General features: G+C 45.9%; 1 protein-coding gene across 3 annotated transcripts; it reads right to left on the bottom strand.

Annotated features, from left to right (window-relative positions):
* Nucleotides 1-526: 526 nt before the first annotated feature.
* Nucleotides 527-17,335, bottom strand: LOC112970561. 3 transcript variants are annotated; one of them, XM_026075068.1, is made up of 2 exons: nucleotides 17,249-17,276; nucleotides 527-1,754 (listed from the first exon to the last, which is right to left on the bottom strand). In XM_026075068.1, exons 1-2 carry the CDS (start codon nucleotides 17,271-17,273, stop codon nucleotides 1,153-1,155), a joined length of 627 nt encoding a protein of 208 aa, XP_025930853.1. In that variant the 5' UTR covers nucleotides 17,274-17,276; the 3' UTR covers nucleotides 527-1,152. The 3 variants fall into 3 exon arrangements, 1 of the variants encoding a protein (XP_025930853.1); XR_003255068.1 differs by lacking the exon at nucleotides 527-1,754 and adding an exon at nucleotides 11,372-11,534 and having other exon boundaries at nucleotides 17,249-17,320; XR_003255067.1 differs by lacking the exon at nucleotides 527-1,754 and adding an exon at nucleotides 12,490-12,549 and having other exon boundaries at nucleotides 17,249-17,335.
* Between the last annotated feature and the right edge of the window lie 1,855 nt (nucleotides 17,336-19,190).

Below are 19,190 nucleotides of genomic sequence, written 5' to 3' on the forward strand. Positions count from 1 at the left end.
CCCCGGCTCAGCGGGCGGGCGGGGGGGCCCGGCCCCGAGGCTCCCGCAGCCGCTGCTGTGCCCCAGGGAGGTGCCCGGTGCCCCGGAGCAGGCAGGGTGCTGCGCTGCGCTGTGGGGCGAGCGCGCCAGCACGATGCCGTGCGCCGTGGCCCAGCTGGGCACCTGCCTGGGGTGCTCGGTCTACTCGAGCGGGACCACAGATGGATCCTGGCAYGATGGGTCAGCACCCAAAGGCCTTATCGTTACGAACGAGAGGATTCAAAGCCTCGATCCCAAGCCCAGACTTCCCAAGGTTCAGGAGAAGAGGGTCAGTGGTCAGTGGTCAGCCTCTACCTGTCCAAGCGAGTGCGCAGGGAAGCTTTGGTCCAGCCTTTGAAATAGGCATAGAGGTTCGTTAGGGCACAACATAAAATGATATAAACATAAAGGAGTTTGTATCTACAAAGCAGATTACTTAACKTCTTTGTAGTCAAACACGGCTATTTATTTTAAGGGGCGATAGGTGGGCTATAATAACCATGTTCCCTTTAAAAACAGTAACAGGTAATGGTGTCACGTCGGACATGTTCCCAACAAGGAAAGGAGCCAGCCCCTTCTTGCTCATCCTCAGACGGTGCTTGTGCCTCGCTGCCAGACTCGGATACCTCAGCAGTTTATGTACCCAGAAAGATGAAGGTGTGATTATAGCATAATAAGCTTACTCATGCTAGCTCTGCTCTGCTGGCACACGCACAGCACTTACTATGGGATGACACAGTCTTCGGTGCAACAACCAAAGTGCAACTTCTCTCCGCAGCGCGGGGTCTGGCTCTGGCCTGTGCTGCTGTGCCTTCACTGCCGCAGTCGCACGCGCTGGTGAGATGAGAGCCGCCACAGAAAGCGGGTTGTGCTGCAGTGCCGGCGTCAGCGTGCGCTGCGTCCCCTCCGTCCGTCCTCAGGATGGCAAAGGGGGAGGCTGGTCCCTCTGCCCTCCTCCTGCTTTGGACACTTGGCAGGAGCTGCCGTGGTGGCTGAAGGCTGCTGTTGAGGGGCTTTGCGGTGGGGACATTTGTCTAGCAGCAGTTGCCCCCTCATACATGCAGTGTTGCAGAATACGCAGTGAATACTGCACGTACTGCCTACRTACTGCAGCTATGCTGTTTCGGCTCCGAATTACAGCTGAGGTACCTTTTTTTTTTTTTTTATCCCCCAGAATATGCTGCTCCTGTTTGATACCATCAAAGCCAAACCGCAGCCCAGAGGCCGTATGGCTGGGTGAGCAAGAGCCCCAGCTTTCGCTACTGCAGCTGCATTGCTGGAGAAGCCATGGATGCTAAAGGGACCCTTCTGCCAGGAAGCCCAGAGGTAGCAGGAGGCTGAAATGAGAATTTCCCAATACCTCTGTCCTGGGGAAGTGCCTTCTTCAGGATGTAATGCTGCTTCTGGAGAAGCTGCCGTTTCTGGAGTCAAGGCCGGCACCGCTGTGAGGAAGTTCACACTGATAGATTCCTGCCTAGCCTCGACTAACGCTGCCGCAAGCTCTTTGAAGTCTTTTGAGCTGTTTCTGAGGACTGTAGTGATATCGCTGTCAACAGGTGGGTTGTAGTCCCTTGTCTCAGTCAACTGAGCACTGCAGACTTCGGAGCAGATGCCTTGTTCCGGGAGGGGACTCGCTTGTGCAGGTGTGTGATTCATCGCTTTGGAGAGCACGGCAGGGATCAGGGCAAGAAACAGCTTGACGAGGGGAGGCAATAACAGCGCAGGCAGGGACCGTGCTACAGAACAGAGCAACAAAGAAATGGCAGCAGTTGAGACAATTATGACCTGGGACAGAGCGAGAGCACGAACCGGAAAGCGGGTTGTTCATCATACCCGTATTTGAGTTTTGGCTGGGAAAGAACCCTCGATATTTGGAGAGTCTGGCATGCATCCTCCCCACAAATTCATTTTTGAGGTTCTTCATGTATCTCYGTTAATGGACAAATTAATCTTGGGATCGCCGTGGCTGCGTAGCATCCACTGCATTTTAAAGAGCCGGCTATTCTGGAGGCAAACACCGAGGAACGCCAGCGGCCAGTTGCAGCGAGCGAGCAGCACATAACTCCAGCCCTGCTGAGCTGTGAGATGCACACGAACATCTCTCCAGCAGGAGAAGGGCTTCTGCTCCAGCTGGCAGCACAAAAGAGGACAGGCCAGAATCATCAAGACATGAAGATTATATTATGTAACGTGCATGCTCACTGCTTCCCGAGACTGAGCTCAGTCAAAACTATCTGTGTAATTCAGTCCGAGGCTCAGCCAGAGGGGAGCTGCATTTCCTTCCCCAAACCCAGGACACCTTGGAGGTAGCGAGTAGCCTGGGGCTACTGGAGGAGGGGTGTATCTCATCCCAGTGGCAATTGCAAATACGGCACTGCCTGCAAGTGTGAAATCCTGTCTGCTCTTAGAAGCATATCAGGTAGCATGGATGTGCACAAAAGCATGAGCATTTTGGGGGGAAGGGTTCAGCAGATTTATTTTTGCCCTCATTTCTGTAGAGACAATTAAAAAAAAATAGAGTATTGTTCAAACAAAACAAGGGTTGCACTGTCTGCCCTGAACACAGAAGAGTGTATCTCAGTTAAAGAGAGCTGCCCAGAAAAGGAGCTGTTTGAGAATGAATGAGAAATGCCCACAGGAAAACTGTAAATCTCCAGAAAGCTGCTGACGGYGAGGGCCAGAGGGGCTGCGATGTTTTGTGGCAGTTCTCTTGGCACTGCAGTTTCTTAGTCTTTGTTCTCTTTCACTTGCACTTGCAAGAATACCATTTTCTAGAGCAGGTACAGTATCATACGGCACAATGTGCCAAGGTACACTAAAATCAAAGCTGGGCTGGCCTGAGAACCAGGATGCTAATTGGGAACCTGTCCCAGAACTGAAGATGGACTGTGTAGCCCTCATTTACGGCCTTTCCTGTCCTTTTATTATCTCTCCACCTCTGTTAAAGGGCTGCAGAAACATGGCCTGCTTCAATGGTCATAACGATGCCAAGTATTGGTCTTCTGGCAAATTGTATTTGGCCAGGCACGTGTTCGCCCCCAGAGAAAGCAAACGCGTTGACAGCTGGAGATCCTGTCTGCTTGAAGACTTGGTACTGCTCTTCAGGCTTTGCTCCACGGGAGAGGAATAATCCTGACAGCATTACAAAGGCATTACTGTTCCGGCTGTAATCCCTGCGCTCAAATCCACCCTGCTTACCCGCAGCCCGAGCACGCAGGGAGAGCTGCCCGTTGTAATGTCAGGAGGAGCCTGGTGGAAGGACTGGAGGTTGCCGTTTTCTGCAGTCCAAGAGCTTGGAGGGGGAAAGGCCACAAAGCGATCCTGCCATATGCTTGTGGGAATGGGAAAGGAGGATGAGCAGCAAGGGAACGGAAGTTACCGGTCCACAAGAGGAAAGGACGGACTACAGGAAACAGGCTGTTGGAGAAACTCGAGATGACCGAGAAAGATAAGGTGGAGGGGAAAATGTGTAGGGAAAAGGGCAAAGCTCACTATACATTGTATAATGAAAACACGGGACTCATCAGAAACAGGACCAGGCTGTGCCCCCCTAGGGGGGGGGCAGGAAAAAGGTAGGAGCAATCGTCAGTAGGGAGGGGGGAAGGTTTGCAGAGGGAAGCAACAAACCTTTTTGCTGCGATGCTGTGTGAGGGCACAGACCTCTGCCTGATTTTAGCCCCACGTTGTCTACACGGGAGAGGCCAGTCAGAGCAGGAGACCATGCTGAGATGATGCCCCAACCCTTCCTTAGCTCATTAAACCAAGTAACGTGAAAGAAGGTGCAAGGGAAACCTGCCCAAAAGGACCGATGCGGCTGAGCTCCCTGAGCTGGCCTGTGAGGGCTAACTTCAGCCAGGCACCGGGGAAGAAACCCAACCTTCCCTATTCCAGGTTCGTAAAAAAGTCAACAATTTTTCTAGACTTACTCCTCACCCTACCTCCTCTTCTCTTTCCCTTTTTGAGTCGCGTAGTCTTCCAGTTCACACAGCTGTGAATGCAATTAATTAAGTCGGTATAGCTGGCTCAGCTTTGCAATTTCGTGGGCTCCCAAACGTAACCTCTTTTGTATCCGACATCTCTGCTGTGAAACTATGACGGACTTCAGACTCCCACCTATGTAGAAGGCACTGCTGTGCACGTGCAGGTAAAGCACAGGGCAGGCTGGAGGCATACCAAGGTGGAGACCTCTGAGTATTGGTGTTAGGAAAAAAAAACCTCTGAAAATCATTGAAGCAAGACTGACATGGTGGTGACGGTGGTGCCACTCTGTGTCTGACACAGTCTCAAGGCACAAAATGATAATGTGAAGGAATGCTCCGTTAGGTGGCTTCTCTTTGGCTTAACTTGAGACCAGCAACTCGTATAAGAAGGAAAAAATTAAATTACTTCATAACTTTCTGCTTTCAGGTGACCTGAGCTCTCCTAGATGAATCTTCTTTTTGTGAGCCTATGCAGATGTTTTGCAGTCCCAATAAACTAAGTATGTGACAGAGCGATCTCCAGATTTCTGACGTGTGACCCGGACCACAGGATTACGGCCTCTTTCAGCGAGACAGGTGGACGCTTCAGCCGAAGTAAAAGGATCCCTGATTGTCAGGTAAAGAGCCTGCATTTTTCTTGCTGATCAGGAACATATTTAATCTTTGCCAAATAGGGGGGAAAAAAACTGGCTACTTATCAACTACCAAAATAATTAGTTTGAGGGAGAGGGAGGGGAAGATGGCAGCAGTGAAGGCCGGATACTTGAGGTCTGGGCTGGAAGCAAAGGTCTGTTTGGGGGCAAGACCAAAGAAATTGTTATTGCTCCCTTGTTGCCTAGAAGCCTGGTCTCTGGCCAGTCTACTTCTGGCAGAGAAAACCTCTTGTATTTGTTACAGGAAAGAGCTTCTTTCAGATGGGAAGTGTATTAAGGTAAGTCAAGATGATGGCAGACCAATCCTCACCTCGCTGTATTCTGCCGCTCCTGTGCTGCCTGCAAAATCAGGATAAAAGTAGTTGCTACTTTTCATCCTTCGACCTTTCACTACCACCAACTGCAGCATGAGTTACCATCATGAGACGGCTCAGTTACACAACATAAACTCAGTTATACAACAAACAGCTCTGAGTATGAAATAAATACAGCGAGTTCCAATTCACCGGGGAGCGGCTAGAGTGAATCACTCATTATCTCCAGGGCAGCTGTTCTCTCTCTGTTTCAAATATTTCATTTAATGAACACTGATAATGGTAACATAACCAGCAAGGTTCTGGTGGAAGACAGCTCTATGGAGAGACGCGGTTTGGCACATCTGGCCTGTAACCAGAAAGGAAGATGTATGAGTTGCAAAATATGGCCAGGTTCCAGTTAGCAGCCAATAGTCTCTTTCAAATGAAAAATTATAGCCCTAATACTGACACAAGGGAAGAGGGTCGTGGACGTGCGGCCAGGGGAGGATAAACATCGTGTTTCCGTAGCCGAGCTGACTCAAAACTCCAGCGAACGCATGCCTGCCGCACTGCTGAGCTGAGCCGCCAGCAAAGGGAGGGGGCAGCACGCTGCTGCCAGCGTCGCTGGTGCAAGAAACTTAACAAAGGCACCAAGGATTCATAATCTATGAGATCTGTTTTTTTGTTTTTGTTTTTTTGCAAGAATTTAATAAAAGTCCTGATGTCCAGAATAAATAAATAAGCTTCACAAATAATGAATACGCCTGGGTAGTTACATTCTGCCCAACTTACCCCATGCAATTTCAGATAAAGTCATTCATCAATTCTACAAATAAGTGAATTGCAAAATGCTTTTTATGTCCCATTTCAGAGGGATGCTACATTTTGGTAGTTGATCTAAAAACATCTCATTAGTAAAATTATCAAGTGGTATTGAGTAATGTAGCTTTTTAGTAATTTCCACTAAATCTTATTAAATACCTAGAGAAGCATTTCCATTTCATCCTTAGTAAAGGTGACACTTCCTAAAGGATCAAATTAACTCATATAGAATGAGTAGTTTTATCTAAGGCATTACAAATCATTTAACTTTTAGATGGAAATACAATGAAGGACCATTTTTCAGCTCGGAAGATTAGACAGAAGGGCCCAAAGTCAGTGCAACGGCAAAAATCCGCTTCCCAGTTTGCAGGGAGGCAGCATACGCTGGTGTCTACGCAGGGAGCTGGGTGTCAAAATGGGGGCTAATGACCGCTCTGATTGCCTGGGATTTTGTTTGAGTCACTGCTTAATTCTGACATCTTCCCTCACCAGGAAGAGTACCTACAGGGGGGTACGTTTTATTGCCCCATGCCAAGTGGAGGTAGTAACACCTGCTTTCCAAAGTCATTCCGAAGCCTTTGGATTTAAGATTTTCCATGCAGATACGAAGTAGAGAGCATTGTGGGCTTTTAAAGATCTGTTAAGGCAGCGGACGTGGAAGCTGGAGAACACAGGTATCCTTTGTTTCTGCATGTGGCTTCTAAATGTAAACTGCAGGCGCACATGCTGGTATGTTCTTTATCCCTTTTCAAGGGAGATTTAAGGAGAGGCTCACACTTGCCATCGGAAGCTCAGGTTCACATCTCTCCTTCATCTGCTTATTAATAACGTGTAAGTCCATTAAACCTGTTTGTTTCCTGCATCCGTTCACCAGGGAGGCTCAAGGTTTACTCTCCGGGCTTCATTCAGCCTGAACATTATGTGTCCGAGCTGAATCAGTCTCCTGAAGAAAACCTCCTTAAGACAAACGAACACCAAGGTTCACACTCTAAACATGCCAGTTTGTTAGTTTTAAAGATCACTTCTAGTCTTTACTAAAATACACAAACATTGGGAAAAGCTGGCAGCTGCCTGAAATAACCGAAGCAGTATAAGAGGAAGGAGGATGATCATCTGCAACGAGTTATAATCCGAGAAGCACGTTTCACAACGGCTTATTACGGATCAGCACAAATGCCTCTGCCTTCTCTCTCTCCTCACTGCCTTTGTGGGATAGCTGCAGCGCCGTCCGGTCCCAGCTTCCAGCTTCTCCCATCTATTATTTCCCAACTCTTAGTTTCCTGGTCCACGCTCTGCCCCCAGCTCAAACAACCTAATACATAACAGGATTTCACCAGCACCGGCACTTTGTGAACTGTCTTAACTCTATTTCCTATGGCTTCTTCCACTTTCCCGGTGATTTAGATCTGCCTAAAAAGGCTCCTAGAAGATGTGAGACTTTGCTAACTACATCACTTAAATCTGTACGTGACAGCAAGTCATACTCTTCCTAATAATGCCAGAYGTTTAAAAATATACATTGAGCTTAAACATTTGAAGTATATTGTAAATTTTTAATGTTTTTGTGTCATTAGAGGTACAAAGACTAATGACAGACCAGGCAGATCAGAGAGGGCACTTTCTCCTGCCACCCTAGCTCTGAAGGACTCAAGCGTGGATAAGGATGTTATGTAAGACAGGCTTTTGGATATCCCTGAAGTGCTTTACAATTAAGATGGAATATTAATAAAAGACTTAAACTGAAAACCTCCAGCTATTAGAAGGATTAGGACTTTGCACGGGGCTAAGGCAATGCAAAAAGTCAAAGCCATCTTCCTGGCTGTGATCAAAGGCAGAAAAGGATCTGGCGAAAACAGCATGCTGGAAGGACGGGAGAAGATCCACAGAATCGCAAGTAATAATAATAATAATAATAATAATAATAATAAAAACTTCTGCAGAAATTGTGATCTACAGCAGCTAAAGATACTTGGGGTGGAGCCTAGAGCCTCTCTGACAGCAGGTCTCACTGCAAACTGGGGAAAAGCATCCGCTCATTTACACCCCTGCGGCCGTGCTGGCTTTCCGGGGAAGAGCGTGTGAGAAGCGAATTTGCACTCAGGGTATCTGTCATTCGGCTGCGACCTCAGCTCTCCACGTCTCTGCACTGGCAGAGAGGAATTAGCCCCAAAACTCACAGGCTCAGTGCTACGTAAATGAACTGGGTTTTATTAGATTTATTTTCTGCAGATTGATCTTTTTTTTTCAGAAACGTTCTCTCCAAGGAAGTGCCCCAAAGGGTATTTCCTCTAAGAGCCCGGGCCATTTCCCCGCCAGGCTCATGGGAACAATTACTCTGATGGCCTCCATTCTGCTCTACAGAAATATCATTTGGTTATACACTGTAATCAGGCAAATAGCGCTGCTGATGATTGCATTTCGAATATACTTCTTACTTAGGGAGTAGCCTCCTTTTGGGAAACTCGGGGACTGCCCCCCTCTGCAACAGCGAGCCCTGCCCGCAGCGTGCTCCAGCCACGCGCCCGGCAGCAAACAGGAGGACAATCAGAAGGCAGCTTTAATTTTCTTAATACTTAATTTTGATGCACTTGAAAAGCGTTGAGAAACTGTAAGCTATGAGATGTTGCACTCCAGGTAAAACTGAAGTGTGAAAGATGGTTTTTTAGGTGAATATGAAAAAGGAAAGTGAAACTGAAGAAAAGCACGTGGCTGGCTGATTCCTACCTTTTCAAAGGTTACTAAGGGATCTCTCCTAGTCTCCCTCTCGAGATTTTGGCTGCAAATTTGAATTATGGCCTGGCCTCTTTTTAGGGAACTGGTTCCCCCCCAAATTTTCAAGACTGATYGAAGGTCAAAGAGCCAATCTGTGGCAATCATCCAGTCCAGAGGTARGTGCAAGCAGATACAGACACAATGAAAACACAAAATGCAAAAAGAAAGAGACCCGAGCAAGGAGATCTGAGACAGAAAGGCATATTAAGCTCAAACACAAAATCATGTAAAATCACATACACACTATGACAACCCGGACGGACCAAGAAAATCCACCGCGTATGGGAGAAGATGCAAGAAATGTCACGGATCGGATGGCTTTGCAAATTTTGCAAGCAGCAGCAGCAGTCTGCACAGCACTGACAAGCTAATTGCGTTGCCAGCTCAGGTAGGCTGTTCACAGCAGGAAAGCTCAGTGCCACAGTGATAAATGAATATGCTATCAGCTGGAAAGGAAACAAAACATTTAAGTTGGACAATGGCACGCGAGTCAGCATGATGCTAGAAACTGTCCTAGTGCAATAAAAAAAATAGAGAGTGAAGGGTATTCAGGTACAATTTAGAGATTATACTGATGAACTGGTTATCCTTAAAGGATTATACAGACTGGACCTCTGAGTAAATAGGAGAGCGAAAAACATCTAAGGGTAGAGGCAAAAAGTATTATTTACTGTGCCAAAGGCAGGGCAAGTGCTGGCCTTGAGCAAGTGGTGGCACACATGGGAAGGTTATTAGAATATGAAAATTAAAGAAAAGTTTGATAATGATTTTCCAACTGAAAGAACGCAGTCACGTGTCCCCCTTTTCCATGGTGGAAAGGTTCACCGTGCTCAGAATCGCCAGCTACCGTCAAAAGACAGCAAGTGAAAGGAGAGAAAACGGCAGAATCCTTTCCTGGGGTATTGCCACTGCATTCTGCCACTATAGGTAACTTTGGCCTCCGTTATCCCCAATCCAACAATGGGGCGGAAAACAGTATTAAAATAAGTGTTATTGTCTAAGAACTATAACTATAGTCAAATGCTGTTAAAAAAAAGTTACAGTCATATGCTAATATGTATTTAGCATTAGATAATTTGATCTGTAGCAAGTTAATCCAACGGGTGTCCAGCTGGATTCACAACGCAAATGGAGCACTGGGGACTTGGGAAAACATTCAATCAGAATATTAATAAATGCTATTATTATCATTCATCATTACAACACAAGTAATCCAGAACACTGACTGCAAGAACAGAGTATACAACCCCACAGCTTTACAAATATTTCCATCTGCTTCCTTGCTGTGGTGACGAAGCACAGGGTTAATGAATCAGTTACTTCTACAGCAAAATCTCCACGTTTTCCAGCCGAAAGACTAGGTGGAAATTTAAGAGCTCCTTTTTCACTCACACCCAGGTCAATGTCTTACTGAGCCTTTGGGAAATGGCACCTAGGAGTCATTTCTTACAATTCAAAGATATTTAAAAAGGGACTTGCCTATATCATTGGTGTAATAATTAGCAGAAGCTTTCAGGCTAGACAGTATCCGCTGCTCCATAAATTAGCTTCCTCCTCTACCAAACAGACTTACGTGATTTTATTAGCAACGTTGCAAAGTTCATTAACACTTCAATTTACTGTCCCCATCTCAAAAGTTTGGGGATTATTGTCAAGGGTGAGATAAATATACAATTACAAGCAAGAATACACTAACTAGATAAAGTAAATCATTCCTGAAATGTTATTAATGTATTTACAACTAAACCGTCAGGATAAAATTTATGTATAATTTTGACTTTATAATGTAAGGTCATAGTCTCTGATGCAACAAATTAGAAAACCACACTAATAAAATAGGGCTTCTCGTCTGTAGACAGTGTACTTAACCAAAGGAAAACTGAGAATCAGAATACCTGTAATGAAAACAAGGTGAAGTTAAAGAACCTGGGAATTTGCAAAAATAAGAAGAGACATATAAAGTGGAACAAAATAACAGACAATATCTTGGAGTCCCCTGGATCCACGGGCGTTATGAACATGACGCAATACACATTTACGTTGCAAATCCATAGTTATAAAGGGGTGTTCACAGGAGGCTGTGGACATACAAGGTTGTCCTTGAAGACAGACACGCAGTGAGGACGAACAGCCAATGCATTTCCAGCTCCAGGAGCAAGAGTTTTTCTTTTGCCTGAGCAAGTGTCAGCTTGGTAACAGTTAGAATAAACTGAAACAACTTAATCTGGACATGGTATCCCCGAGTGAGCTTATCACACCCTTAACAACAGTAGTTTTGTACATCGAGAGACATCTCCAAGTCCAAGCAACACTGTAAATCCTTCAGAGATTAATGCCAATTTTTAGCGTGCTCATTTTAAGTATTCAAAGCCATGTATCATAGAACTATTGCTTTGTTAATTTTTATTCGGATGACGTTTTGGCTTGGATAGAAGGATGAGGCATTGGGCATTTAAATAGTTTAGCTTCCCAGAGATAGGAACTCTGCGGAAGAAGTGCAGCAGCACAAACACCTGGTGGCTAAGCAAGGGAGATTCTGCCTGATTACCGAGCATTATGCAAGCAGGGCCCTTGCACTGCTCCCTACAGTGATTTCTGCTGGTAGGAGAGCCTGGAAATTGTAATAAAAAGCAACACTTCTCCATTAGAATAACAGTATCGTGAACCGTACACATGTTCAAACAAGACGTCTGTGGTAAAGGCTGCTGATTGCACGGACAAGGCTTCAACCGCCAACCCCGTCTCCTAGCCCGTGGTGGTGTCCCATTCCCAGCTACAGCTGGCAAGAGGCAAGTTTTCCCCCAGTCATCCTCCCCACCCCAGTGCTGTCGCTGGAAGCACAGTCCGGTCATATATTGTATCCCCATTTGCAGCAGAAACCCCGATCTGGAACATGGCACCAGTTAACCCCAGGAACAGCAAATCTCTTATGGGCACCACTGTGATCCAAGAGCCAGAAGGACAGCACAGGCGGAATCAGCAGCAGGAATGTCCTAAATGAAGAAATGAAGTACATTTCCCTTGGAGAGGAGGTTTATTGGAGTGTAACGAAAACAAGCCCCATCCCTCCTCCCCTGCGYGCACACGCACACACCCTAGAGGCTTTTGCAAAGCCACAGGAACAGAAATAATTTTGTTTGAATCCATCAAGCATTAAAATCCTTTCGCTGAGGGATTGAAGTGAAAAATGAGCCGGAGACAGGAATTAGAAGCTCTCTGCCTGGGCTGTCAAAAGGGATTTTCCCCAGATACAAAACAAGCAATTGGAATTGCAGGGAGGTAAATCCCTTTTAGTCTCTGACAAGTACACGTACTCTCTGTTTCCCCTCCTGGCCCTCTGGGTTCTGGGATCACGGCGCCGACCCGGGATGCATCTCCCGGTGGTTCCCTGGCTGTAGAGCACCCATCGCTGGGATCCCGCTCCAGGGGTCTGCCCAAGAGAGGTGGGAGACGGGCAGGGCAGCAGGCTACGCTTCCTACGGCAAGTGGGAGCTCACTGCTGCCTACGGCACCAAAGGGGATGGAGACAAGGCAGCTGTTGAAAGGATAAACCAACAGCTCTAGGTACCATTTCATCAACTCTAAAATTTGTTGAAGAAAGAAACAAGGAGCAAAGCTGACACTATATTTGCATCCACTACACATTTTCTTTTACCCCTCAAAAAAATGAACATGACAGTCCATGTGCCTGAAATATGGTCTGTTCTCTCAAAACTAATATAAATATATTGGCAATATTTTGTTGATGTTTCAGAAGTTTATTTGCAACCATAAGAGCCAGAGGTCTTCTTTTTTCAAAACGAAATTCAGATTCAGAAGAAGAAGGTAGCAGCTTTGGACACCTGGGGCTACTGTGCAGTGACCAGCTACAATCCAGATTATTAGTGAAAGCATGCAAGGAACATCTCACATTTACAAGTCTTCACAGTCTTATAACTGGGCTTTGAGAAAGAAATGATCCTCACAATACTGTCTGGTTTCACGCAGGATAGACTTCCCCTTCAGTAACTGCCAAAACCGAAGACAAGTGAATTATTCATACTATAGCATCTGTATGAAGATGATAAACACAATACGCTACAAAAAAAGGCCAGTACGCCTCTGGGTCCATCGTGGTGATGCAGGACAGCCAGAAGAGAGAACACGAAAGAAACCTGTGGGTCTGCTAACTGGCCTTAAAGAGGAGCTGAGACTTTATATTCATCAAACTGTGCACCGGTCATATACTGCGAAACACCAATGGTCTGCTTATCGGCAGTAGGGATAGGAAGAAAGAAGTAGAGAGAAGAAAACAAGATGAAGAGCCAAATATGAAGCATTTAACCTATGCAAAGGAGCCTACAGAATGACGGGAGCCAAGAGCCCTCTGTTTGCTGTAGGGGTTTTAGCACATGGTGGAGGAAGAACAAGGTAAACACTCACACAGCAGGATCCCTGATGCCATGTGGCTTTGAATTCAAAAGCCATTTAAGAGAACAGACAACCTGAATTAGTTTAGTTTAACATAAAATTCAATAGTTCTGATATGCACTAATGTGCTTCAAGATAAGGGCCATAGTTACCTAGATACAAGGAGGTATGTGTTCATAGTAAATATTTTCTTCTACACATGCTGTCCTCTGCTGTTGTGTAATATGATTTCCTATTGTTCTGTGACTCTCTCTGGTAATAATACTACCACTTAGGTGGTGTTTCATAGCTGTAGATCACACTGTGCTTAACCCAGGGAGTATCATTATCTCTGTTTTACATATGGAGTCACTGAAGCACCTAAAGATGAAATGAATCCATGGAAAGATCGGAAAAACAACTACAGATTTATAAATTACAGCGATAACTCCTATACAAGAGAAACCTCAGGAGGTTTAGGTGCGATTTGCTGGCAGCATGAATGTTTGAAAACACCCATGAAAAGAGCTTGTCTTAATGACAAGCCAGGGGCAAACATGTGCAGGCAAAAAGAAAAGGCAAGGTGCTAATGCCATGGTCATGGGTCAGAAGGAATCAGCAATAGTTAGCTTAGTAACTGGAGCAGGAAGAGTCCGTACTTTGTTCATGCTGATGACATTGACAGCCATCTCTCTGCTCTTTGAGGAACTGAAGAGTTATCGGCAGCATCTTCAGCTGGGACCAGAGCACCCGGACAGCTGAGCAAAAGGCTTGGGAAAGGGGCTGGCTCTAGGGACAGCATGGGGCATGGGGGGGTAATTTGTAACTCTAAAGCTTTATGTGCCATCCCCATGCCTGTCCCCCTCCTCCTGCTGAAGATGCTGCTGCACTGAACCTGAAAGGTCTGGTTATAAATAGCTTCTCCCTGCAGCTCCTCAATGAGCCACTGAGGCGGAATGAGTCATCTCTGCCGGCTCCGTGGCCCCCCCAAACCGACTGCGTCAGGTTGGGAGCGTGGCTGCCAAAAGCCGCGGTACACGCTGTTCTCTCTCAAAGGGCAGTGGCCTTGGGGGACGGGGACACTAAACAAACTAGCTCGACTCATTACTCATAAGCACCCAAAAGCCACATCGCTTTGTGAATAACGTAAAATCCACCAAGAGAGTTTAGAAACAGACGCCGGCACTTCAGCCCCCTCTGCCTGTCCCGTTATCCAAGCCTCACCGGTTGTCACCTGGAGCTTCTAACTCCTCGGTGGTTCGTTATGGAGATGACCAAACACCTCTGAAAGGGACTCTCATTCTCCTTACAAAGAACTTCTCTTTTCCAAGATCTGGCAACATGTGGCCAGTGAATGGGCACAGCAACAATTAGATGACCTGAGATACTGTTATCCCACTACTAGGCACCTCCGTATCTCCTGTGAGGAAAGCCGACGGAATTACAAGAAAAGTCAGATGTAGATTTGCTTATTCCGCTGGGAGGGAAATCCATCCAGGAGCTGTGTCCTCTTCTCATCAGGATAATGCATGGAGCCGGCAGGCAGCGAGAGCTCTTTTCTAGTCCTGTTGCTGGAGAGAAGAGTTTTCCCCCATGTGACTTCCTGAGCTTGCATAGATGCGAGGTGTCTGAAGAAAAGGGATTCTAGCAGTCGTTTGCTTTCTTCATGCAGGCTTTACTCAGGGGCAAATGGAGCTCTGCTGAATCATGTCCCCTCTCAAGCCTCAGACAGTAAGGATGGATGTTTCGTGAACTTTAGAATAAACACCTCTGTAAGCAAGTAAAGCACAAGTCCTTGCCAAGATAATAGATCTCTGTAGTGTAGGCAATTCCTTGTGATTAGTGGAGATTTGAGGGGTTGGGGGTGAATGCTTATGGTGGGAGAAAAGAATTTAAAGAAATACTGGGTTAAAAGGAAGGAAAAGAATATCAGGTAGGGAAGAGAACAGAAAGTTGATCTCATAGCACAGCCAGGATCTGGAAGCCAGTATTACTGTTATAAAAAAGCTAGATTTGGAGCTGGGGAGGGGGGAAATCTTATGGTGCTACACTCTTTCAAATGGAGAGTTTAAGATAATGTGATCAAAGTGATTCTGGTATGTTTTCCATAAAGGAAGTCTGATGGCTGTGGCAGGTGGCTCAATCAAGTATCGTGTGAGAAAGCAAGCTCTCGACCACAGTGAGTGAGGACAGTCGGATAGGCAAACAGAAATATCTTGTAGTTCAGCTGACGCCAAACCTTTGCAAGTATTATCTTGAAAAAGAAAAATCACGCATAGCTATTATTAGAAGTAAAAACTGGTACGGATGATGAGGACCCACACACACAGAGGAAACAGAGCTATGTACTTCGACTCCCTCCGTTTCTCCGTAGTACAGAAAACAGCAATGTTCCCCAGCAACATGGGCAACTATCGTTCTGCAAGTGATCCCTGGTGCTACACTATGTGATGGCAAAGGGAATGTAATGTGCTTATGGGTCATGCTGTGATGCAAAATGATGACAAAGGCAGGCAGGCTTTTGCTACCAGCAGAGGTGTTACAGTGTTGGCTTGATGGAGGCAGCAGGATGATGCAGTTTTACATTAGCTGCTTTTCCATTTTCCCTCCAGTTTTTAATTCATCATCAAATCAACAAAAGCATCTTCTGTTAAATTGTAATGACTTTGTTCTGATAGAGTTTTAAAACTAGCAGACTTCTGAATTTTACAAGTTCATCATGTGCAACCTCATCATTTAGACTGTTCTACATTCATGTTATCTGGGAATATTTTATCTCTGAAGAGATTTTTTTTTTCTCTAAACAGAAGGGACTTATTCCAGATAAGAACCAGAAACTTGAAAATCCCCTGCCCTCCTTTCTACCCTTCTTCTCATCACCTAGAAAGTTATTTATTAGCACCTGGCACCTAGAAGAGACAATTCTCCTTTCTGCTAGCACTTATGACCACTCCTCCCAGCGCTCTGAAAAGCCCGCTTTTCTCATTATTACTTCTCTGTCTCCTAACAAGGATACAAAGAAGTCTATTTTCTCTTGCCTTGTTCCCATTTCAGTGAAAAAAAACTGAAGATCCTCACCTCCTTGCTTCTCACTAGGCAGAAGACAGGCTCACCACCCCTTCTCTCCTTTCCAAATCTCACACTTAGAAAAACTTTAGCCCCATTGCTGTTGGCCACTGTATTCCTTAGCCTTTCCAGGGAATCCGAACTCTGCAAAGGTTGTACAACTACAGACTAATTGTGTCTCAAGGGTGTATCTGGGCTGTTCCTGAGTGCTGACTCCAGCTCCAGTGTTGTATGACGGCTAAGAAAGTAAATCGTAAAGGTCAGTCCCTCACCATTGATCCCAAGCCCTGGTCTTCCTTTAATGATGGCAGAAGGACAGAATAGGTGAACTTCTGGCATTTGATGAATTTCTTAACAGTCTAGGATTTTTTTTTATTGTCTAATTAAGTAAATTGTATTTAAAATCTTTAAAATGTTCATTCTCCTGCTCTATTTATCAATTGAGAAACTTAAAACTTTGGTCCTTGTTATGTTTGGATCCCAGTGCAGTTTACTTTAGCCATAGCTGAAGGCCTGTTACTTGCTGCTCAAACTTAGACATGCTAGCCAAGATGCAGGACAGAGAGAGAGATCTCAATCTATAAGAAAGCAAATTCTTCACTAATTTGCAGTCATACGATTCCACTTGAAGAGATACGGCCAGTGTACCTGGAGGGAGCACGTGGCCTAACACAGGGAGGAAATGCCAACAGCAGAGGCTCTACTCTGACTACTCCTCAGCAGAGAGGATGGTGGTCCTATACTTGAGAAGTACAATATATTTTCTATTAATAAGCCAAGCAAATAGGTTAGTAACAACATCCCAATAAGGTGTATGTGAGGCAAGAGCCTCAACGAGGGCTGAGGTTGTGGTGAGAGCAGGAGAAATTCTGAAAAAATACAACCTCTTGCTTTAAATATTTGTAAAGGCCAATACATCCCAAAATGGCCTTTCAGGCCATGGAAAACCCAATATAATTCCACTAACAGGTGTCTTAATTGTCCCAAAGCTACAAGGTTCTTGCATCCTCTTGTTATTGCATACATTGACCCTGGAAATTAAATATACTGCAAACAATGTAAATAAAAGCTACTGCCAAGAAAGGATGAGAATGTTGACAGRGCAGCTACAGTTATTTAGGAATAGAGGACAGGAATAGAGGAAAGGCCTGTCCTCTTGCATCTTCAGAGAAGAAATGAAAGAAAATATCTCTGCAAGTAGTTTTTCCTGTTGAAGTGGTGTTTGTGGGATCTTATCTATATCCCTTCTCACCCGAGACCAGGTACCTCTCCAACATCCAGGTCCATTTCATGCTGATTYGGGTCATTCCTTGGCTACTCCAGGCACGGGGAATTCCAGCTCCTAAACGAAGAAAGAGGAGGAAGCAATTAGCCCAAATGAATTCATGGCATCAGCTAAAACCACATGTGGAAACTCTGTTTTTTAGACCAGAATTACACAAGATATTATACTCATTCCCTGGAAAAGCAGTCCTTTTTAAGGCCACAGAGGCTGCCCATCAAGCTTTCTAGGACTTTATAGACTTTAAATATCCCAAGCGAGGAAGGTTTCTGTAGGGGCTACCCCGTCACTCCGGTTGTGTTTTCCCAGGTCAAGCTGTGAAGAGCACAGAACAGAAGTTTACAGAGACAATCAGATCTTTTCCGTAAGCGCCAGCCCCTTGCACTAGACACAAATTCATGCTAGTCAAGTTCCAAAATGGGCACAGCACTAGAAAAATGCTGGAGGAAATATTTAACTGCAAACTTCAAGGGATAGGGGAAACAGTTCGGAAAGAGCCAAATCCACCCAAAGCGCAGTGCRACACGCAGAAGTATAGAACCAGAGCTTGCTGGGCTCGGGGCGGAATAATGCAGGACTGGCACAATTCAGCTCGCTTTCTCCTTTCTTCCCTGCATCCTCCCCCCCCATGTTCCTTCTCCTTCCTGATCCACTGGATCCACCTCCCTTTCCCTTCTGCCTATTCTACCGCATTAAGCAGAGATGCAGTGATTATGCATTGGCATTTTTTAAAAATCGCCAAGCAGTACGGTTAGATTGTGTGTATGAACAGATGACAAATTCCCCTGAAGGAACTAAGAAGCGAAGCAGAGGCAGTCGGCTGCCGATGCCCAGCGGCACTTGCAGTCGCTGGGCCRCGCTGCACAGGAACAGCCGTGGCCGAGGCGTGCTGTCAGCCTGCCTAGTTACACCAGTGATTTAGGATAACCACAGGGGTGCAAGCAGTTGTACCTGCTGTTATTGGTGCTTAGCAGAAAAAAATGCATTCCTTTTAGGCCGTGCAGCCATTTCAATTTGTCTTAGAGCTGGGGCCCAGCTTAAAAGAAACCGATTATTCCACTGCAGATGGGAATACGGAGGAGGTCCCCACCTGCGTGGGGTGGATACCCCCGTTGCAGACTTACCCCAGTCAGTCACTATCGTCTGCTCTGTGGGACAAAAGTCTCTCGGATGCTAGTCCTCACCCGTCAGAACTGCCGTCTCATTGACGGTGCTAACCGCTGTTCAGCGGGATCAGCCACCACGTCTAAGGCGATTTCTTGTTCAGCCAGTTGCACTTTTCTTCTCTCCCCCTCCCCACTTTTCTTTTTYGAACCTTTGCCCCCTCCCTTCCCCAGAGTTAGAGGCAAAACAAAATCCGAAGAGACACCGGCACGGTCAGGAGAATTCCAAGCGCGCTGGGTTTTGCTCCAGACTTCGGGAGTCTGATTGCTCTGCAGGACTTTTAGCGGATCTTCTCCGCTATTGTGTTTGTACCTGCCTATCACCGACTGTGTTGTACAATATCAAAAAGATATTGTAGCCGCACATCTGAATCCAGTGCAATATGCTGGAACAAAACGTTGCTCTGTCCCAAGGGAGAGGAAAAGGAGTGAGGAAAGACAGGCAAGGAGACAACTGGAGAGGAGCCCAGGGAGGAGAAGAAAGGCCAAGCAACAGCTGAAAGGGCAAATCCCTTTCTTCTTGCTTTGCAGATCTTCTATTTGTTTCTTTCTCATGCTGAAGTTTGGGATTTTTTTTACCCCTTGGTAGTGGACTAAAGTGGTCTGCAGTATTGTATGCATCTATAGCTTTAAATTTAAATTGAGTACAAAACTGACTCTCCAGTTCCTGAAGCTCTGGAAGGGAATGGGCAGGAGGTAAGCGCATCCCTGAGGAAGCAAGGCTTCTCTGGCAAAGCTGCTGCAGCAGC

This window comes from Apteryx rowi, unplaced genomic scaffold (genome assembly GCF_003343035.1).
Source record: "Apteryx rowi isolate R43461 unplaced genomic scaffold, aptRow1 scaffold_40, whole genome shotgun sequence".
Classification (NCBI taxonomy): Eukaryota; Metazoa; Chordata; class Aves; order Apterygiformes; family Apterygidae; genus Apteryx; species Apteryx rowi.

What these genes read in the sequence shown, in the direction of transcription:
- LOC112970561 (XM_026075068.1), bottom strand. Translation starts at nt 17,273, where the DNA reads ATGTTGGAGAGGTACCTGGTCTCGG. An exon ending in GGAGAGGTACCTGGTCTCGG is followed by an intron (nt 1,755 to 17,248) that starts GTGAGAAGGGAT and finishes TCTGTTCTGTAG; the next exon opens with CACGGTCCCTGCCTGCGCTG.